This window comes from Phytophthora infestans, genomic scaffold, assembly GCF_000142945.1.
Source record: "Phytophthora infestans T30-4 supercont1.609 genomic scaffold, whole genome shotgun sequence".
NCBI lineage: Eukaryota > Oomycota > Peronosporomycetes > Peronosporales > Peronosporaceae > Phytophthora > Phytophthora infestans.
In genome coordinates this window covers 5,756-12,463 of record NW_003307451.1, presented here as the reverse complement: position 1 = coordinate 12,463, position 6,708 = coordinate 5,756, and the positions used below count along the sequence as shown (strand labels likewise).

Genomic DNA, 6,708 nt, shown 5'->3' with positions numbered 1-6,708 from the left:
AGACGCACATGTACAAGCCGACCAAGCCGCTCAAAAACCAGTAATTAGACCCACTCTGATTTCTTAGAACACTCGGGAGGCTGGCCATGGATATGCTGTGGCTGTGTAGATTTCTTCACGAATGAGCTGATGTCTTTGCTGTATCAGTTGCTGCCTCAGTAGAGAGGAGTGTACATCTAACTGTCCAGAACGAAAGAAAAACACGCATGGTGGATACTTGCACGAGGTTCTGATTATGCAAGCTGTTTTTTCAGCTTACTCGCGTGCCGCACTCTCGCTCGTGTAGGCTGTACTGACGACTGTGTATCTGTCGGGCAAGTTCTAAGTTACATAGGCAAAAACTTTTTAGTCTTATTGTAAAGGACAAGCCAGAGTCTTTGCTACACTCGTACCTGAATCTCGGGGCAAAGGGTGGAGGGCAAGAAGCGTGCGTGTTCCTCGCAGAAGGTGCGACGCAATGCAATCTCCTCTTGTTCTAACTGAGCAAGCTTAGCCTTCATCTCTTCAATCTGCAGGTCATCATGAAGCAGACTGGTTACCCAATCTTTCACGCAATGCGTATAGTACAAGACGGAAAAGTATGAGGGAGCCACCTACGAATTGTCGAACTTTCGTGTCGTGCTGTCTACGCCGAAGAATTTCAGCGCCCACAGACTGATAGGAAGCTAGAAATTGGCGATAAAAGTCACGAAGGCTTCGAAGTTCGTCAAACAGAAGTTGCACATCGGCAAATATCCCCTCGTAGCTGTGAGTCAAGAAAGCAAAGCGACACAGGTTAAATGTAAGGCTCCTTCATCAGCGAGCTTTTCAGAACGTACTGCGGGTATATATCGTTAATAGTGGTGAAGTACTCCAGCAAGAAGCGGTCGCACTGCTCCATGTCGACGAAAAAACTGACCTACAATAAATCAGCCAGCCAGGGTTAGCAGCTGAATGGCTACAATCTCCTCCAGTGCGTGAAAGCAATGCATGTACTGTACATACTGCGGTATTGTATAGCTCTCCGATTGGTTTGGCATCCTCGTCGCTGCATAACCGACCTAGAGGTTAAAGGCTTCGGCATGAGCCTTCAAATAGCAATATGTACCTACGCAATCGATGCGAGTTCACGATGCTCGCCAACCAGGGCGTCAACATTACTGCCGTGAGCTTTATCAAACGTCACGAAAAATCTGTAAATAGCTGCGATTCTCCTGATTGCGTGTTGGTGCGCCGCTAAGAGCTCTTCCACTCTGCAGATTCAAACAAAGCAACTATGAGTACCAGCACCGTACACCAACTGCCCACCACATACTCCTTCGTCTGCTCCAATGCATCCTGCTGCAACGACTGAACAGTCTCGGCGTCGACAAAGTCGAACAGTGTCTTGCCTCGCTCACCGCCCACCATGTGCGGATCAACGCAAGTGCCCTGAAGCTGCTCAAACACACGGTTCATCTCCTGCAGGAGCTGCGTAGTGCAGCAAAGAGCGCTATCAGAAAAGCTCATGTAGCTTCATAAGTATCGTCAGCAGCCGCACCGGTGTTTGTGCGAATATGGAGTCTTGTGCTATCTCCTCAGCGCTGTGAAGCTTTACTCGCGACGCCTCCAGCATTTTGCCCAACACCTACATACAGCGAGCGTGGCGGTCAGTCAGAGGTCAATACTGGATTAAAATTTAGGAGGATATGCATGCACACCTGGCATTTCTCCGATATAGTCTTCACCACTTCGCGCGTCGCGACGGCGGAGTACTCGACAGCGCGCACTCCCATCTGGCCTCCGCGACGCTTATTGATGGGATCTTGTGCGGTATCAGATCTGAGTCTGGGACACATGCTGCGTGATTATTCCTCCAGTGCTACGCTGAACTAGCATTTGATTGGCTAATACAAATTACATTCTAATTTTATAAAATTGATAGTGAAAAGTATTAAACTTACAGAGTCAAAAAGAGAATAGCCTTTGCAATACGAAATAACTAAACGTTGGACATCAAGTCTCAAAAACTACAAAAAACAGATTTATCATCTATCGCGGTGAAGCCTGATCCATTACGATCGGAATGTGCCATCACATCAATTTTAATTAGAAGGCGCATTACTCTACAAGACGTGTATGAAGCCATGGACGGCGGCGTGCTCGCCATCCTGGTGAACGTGAGCTTCGTGGCCGTACTGGCCATTGCCTTCTTCATGATGCGGCGCAAGCTCATTCGAGTGCACACACGGCGGCTTCGCGAGCTGGCGGCGCCGCTGCTGGGCAAGTACGTTTAGATAACCCTGTTCTTAGCCACTTTTACTAAGCTCTTTGTTTGTACGTTGGTTGTCACATCAGTCCCTTGACAACGAACGACCACCGCCTCGATACAGCCACGCGTGAGGCCGAAAAGGGCTTCGAAGTGTGCGCTGTGTGCGAGTTTGAGAACTTCAAGGACGCGCTCTTCTGCTCACTTTGTGGAGAACGCATGAAGAAGCTCGAGGCGTCCGATAACAGCAATAAGAACAAGAGAAAGCGCCGTCGAAAAGAAAAGAAAGACCGCAAGACAAACGAGAGAGCAACTATTCTGCCGCGCCACTTGACGGAGCGCCAGCTTCGTGCCAGGAAACGCAAGGAATGGACACGAAAACTGGACGTCGAGGGCAACATGTTCTGGTTCCGTGTAAAGGAAGGAAGCGGGCCTATTGTGCCAGCACGTGTGGGCAAAGTCATCCGGTTTGTGAAGCCCAACGAGAATCTGAAAATGCCTGGACAAGTGAACGGGCCGATTGCGATACAGAGCGAGGTGGCTGTCGTGGAGCCGGCTAAAGCGAAGGTGTTTAAAGAGATGGCTGATATGGATATCATTCCAGCCACGAAGTGGGATGCAGCAGCGCGTGCAACGGGAGAAGTGTTGGAGGACGACACGCAGACAGGTGTCGAGCGTCGTCGTGAGACGCTCGAACTAGCAGCGAAGGATTTTCCGTCGAAGTACGCTTATTTTGTCAAAACCACGGCATCACTGCTAGTCCCGCCCGAGGTCGAGTTCCTCAAGCTGTCGCTTCACAGAGATTACATGTTTGAGGAGTCGATGGAACATCTTGGGTGCATAGAGGAGAAGTACATTCGCTCGGCGATGCGTATCAACTTCCTGGAGGAAAACGGAGTGGACGCTGGTGGACTACATCGCGAGTGGTTCATGATGCTGACGGAGTTGCTGACGGATCCGGAAACGGGGCTGTTCAAGGCTACGAATGGGGAAGACCGGGCGTTCTTCCTGAACTCAAACTCTCGCTACGACAATGGCGAGGAGCATCTGATTTACTTGTATGGAGCAGGGAGGTTGTTGGGACGAGCGCTGTTGGAGGGCACGGTGCTTAATTTCCACTTGTGTGTCCCACTGCTCAAGCTCATTTTGGGGACACCGCTATGCATGGACGATGTTAAGTATTTCGACCCAGAAGTGTACCAGAGCATGACGTGGATGCTGGAGAATGACGGTGTGGAAGCGCTGGACTTGGATTTCAGTGTAATGGAGCGTGTCGGTGACCGCACAATGACAGTCGACCTCATTCCTAACGGACGCAACGTCGAGGTGACCGACGCCAACACACACGAGTACTTGGAACGTAAGTTTGAGCATCTGCTGTTACGCAGCGTTGCTGACCAGCTCTACGTCTTCCTCAAGGGCATTTACGAGGTTATCCCATTGCATTTGCTGGTACTGTTCGACTACGAAGAACTGGATTATCTCATGTGCGGCTCCCCAGAGATCGATGTGGACGACTGGGAGAAGAACGCTTCGGTGGCTGAGAGTGTGGCACGGTCCCCGACACTCGCTTGGTTCTGGGAGATTGTAAGGGAAATGCCCAATGAGTACCGACGACGTCTACTACAGTTCACTACCGGCTGCTCGCGGGTGCCGCTTGTGGGCTTCAAGGGGCTGACCAGCTACGATGGCAAGGTCTGTCTGTTCACGATCCGCGGAATTGTGGGAGCGCCAGACGAGTTTGTGCGCAGCTACGCGTGCTTCAACCGACTGGACTTGCCGCTGGGTATCTCACGCTCCGAGCTCAAGCGCATGCTATATGCCGTGCTAGACACTGAGCAATATGGCTTCACGACGGACTGATTGGCGACATGACATAGCTGGCACAAGGTGATACGTGAAAATAGGTTCAGACACGAACTCAACAACTCTGGTTGAAGTGTACCATTTTTTAGGCACGTGAAAGGGAGCCCGTCTGAGAGAAAATGTGACGAGGCACATTGCCCATCTGGGCCCAAGTCACACCATGTCACCCCGTGTCAGCGCATGACGGCCCATTTGATGACCATGTTGTGCCCGTTTCGACGAGAGGCAGTGACCAAAGTATACGCGCGAATAACGTATAGCCGCAAGAGTTTAATCTGTGTCTGACACACAAAGTGACACACAGGATGAGTTTGAGGTACAGCTTCCCTCTCAACGCCACACCCATGTACTCAAATAAACCTTTGTACTCATACGAATCTGACAATGTGCAGCCCGCCTGACACGATGTGTTATGCAGACACATCGTCAGCTGCGGACTGCATAGCTGAAAACACTTCGAGTTAAACAAACACTTTCATTCATAGCTATTATAACAATATTAACGAGCACTAAGAACTAGAATAGAAGTATGCATTGAAAGTTAGCTAAACAAGCTAGACACACATTGTCATGTACCTGTAGCGCAGGTACTGAATGCTCTTCTTGTCGAGACAACCCGGTGTGTCCGCCCCAGCGAATACCTCGAACGCTAGCAGCACATATATGCCGCAGTTGTAGCTGTCGGTTTGGATCCCCAACTGAGGCTCATATGTTTGGATGCGGATCCTGTGCTTGTCGCGACCCGGGACCATCAGTGAGAGATTAATAACAGCAGTGCGGAGGCCAATCCTGTACGACGACTCCATTGGATCGTACGTATACAAAATTCGAGCGCTCACATCGAACATGATCGCACACCAGTGGTTGCCGTGGGTATTCACTGGTATTATGACCTTCTCGAAGGATAGCCCGAGCAATAAATCGGCCAGTCTATCGTTGTCCAATGTCACTTTCGTTGGGGACTCGACCGTTATCAGATAGGAGCTCCCCACGACAATGGACGACTTCGTTCCAAAGAGTTTCTCCAACAGGTGTTGCATCGTCGTGTCACCCAAGCAGCCTTTAGCAGCGATCTCCAGCATTTCCGTCTACAGAAGATTTCATTATATATGGTTAGAGGTGAGTGGACATAGTTCATGTCTGGTGTTCGTACCTCAGGTGCCAGCAACTGGGATAGTTCGACCTTGGCCTTCATGTCTGGATCCTCCTGAGTCTTAAACGCAGGGGGCATTGGGATGTCAAAGTTAGTCGTCTGGCACCATCTGACCACTCTGTCTACAAGGTGAACCGTCTGGATGGAGATATGATATCTCTTCATTGTAGCAAGCGTGCTAGTTTTGAATACTCCTAGACCAGGAATTTCCACGACAGCTTCGGGTTCTGATAGGTGCTCGCTCACTGTCTGCAGTGCAGTCACCTTCTTTGTGCATTTGCGGAGTAGATCCTTCGGGAAGACGCGTACTAGCTCATCTGCATCAATAATCGTCTTGTTAGCCGGTAATTTCGCCAGCTTATACGCAATCGGGGCCTTGACATTCTTGTCCACCATCAGCACCTTGTACTTGATCACTGTTGATGAAGCCGATGTGTACGTTGGATGGACCTCCAGCGCTCGAGCCAGCGTGGCGATCGTCATGTTCTTGCTGTGCATCTCCTAATCTTCTTTAGTCATGAGAACCGCAAGGTTTTGCGCTTTTCTAGCAGCTTTGGTCTAGGTCTTCGGTCTCCCTCGCGACCGCGGAGGAGATGCAACGTCAAATGCGTCGGAATCATCCTCCAAACGAACAGGTCTGGCGATCTGCTCAGGTGGGCCAGTTGGTGACCCCGATTGTGCGGATGGTTGGGTGCTCTCTTCAGATGGGCCAGACGGTCTCGAAACCGTTTGAGATGGGCTATATGGCCTCGTATGGGTCTGCGTACAGGCGGCAATACTAGATTTACCAGAAGAAGTCTCCACACCCCGATCAGGTTCGTCCACTTCGACGCTCATTGCAGCGGGGCTGCCGTAGCTTTAGCGTCAGAGGAAGACGTTCGACTCAAAGAGTCACTAATACTAAGTTCCTTATCCAAAGGAACTTACAGCCCAAGACCAGGGCTCAAAGTTAATACCTTAACTTTTAAGCTTCAAAACCAGAAGTGTTTTATTTACTATTATTGCGGCCAATCCGCCTAGGGGTAAATGTATCTCTTTAACTATCTAGCATAGTTAAACCTAATCAAATGCATAACGTGTGGCTTTCAGCCAACGTACTGAGAGACCTTGTTAACTCTCCAACTTATGTACTGAGAGTTTGTTAACTCTCCGGGTACTTCGTACCCCTGTGTGTTCCACACCATGTAACCCCGTTACACTCTCCCTCACTAAGATGAGAACATACCGTTCTCGAACTTTCCTCAGCGAGGTCACGTCTTGTCAAGACGACGGAGGTCACTAGACCTCACCTTTACGTTCTGCAGCTCCACGAGCTCACAAACGCGTTCGCATTCTTGATGCCTGGCACTTCCACTCCGGCCCACGGCCCAACGTCTCCAGCGCGTCGCGCCGCCCCTGCCTCGTCGGTCCCAGACCCCCAACTGCGCTCCGCAACTGCTCCAAGAGCATCTTCGTCTCTTTC

The 6,708-nt window shown here is 50.4% G+C and overlaps 2 protein-coding genes across 2 annotated transcripts; one reads left to right on the top strand and one right to left on the bottom strand.

Moving 5' to 3' along the window:
* Window positions 1-775: 775 nt before the first annotated feature.
* On the bottom strand, window positions 776-1,754 carry PITG_21909 (uncharacterized protein; the record flags this gene model as incomplete). The annotated part of the gene is made up of 6 exons (XM_002909946.1): window positions 776-898; window positions 998-1,027; window positions 1,092-1,232; window positions 1,295-1,449; window positions 1,520-1,606; window positions 1,680-1,754. 6 exons carry the CDS (start codon window positions 1,752-1,754, stop codon window positions 808-810), a joined length of 579 nt encoding a protein of 192 aa, XP_002909992.1.
* Window positions 1,755-2,105: 351 nt separating this feature from the next.
* On the top strand, window positions 2,106-4,090 carry PITG_21908 (HECT E3 ubiquitin ligase, putative; the record flags this gene model as incomplete). Its single annotated transcript, XM_002909945.1, has 2 exons — window positions 2,106-2,245; window positions 2,317-4,090. The coding sequence occupies 2 exons, from the start codon at window positions 2,106-2,108 to the stop codon at window positions 4,088-4,090; spliced, it is 1,914 nt and encodes a 637-aa protein (XP_002909991.1).
* Between the last annotated feature and the right edge of the window lie 2,618 nt (window positions 4,091-6,708).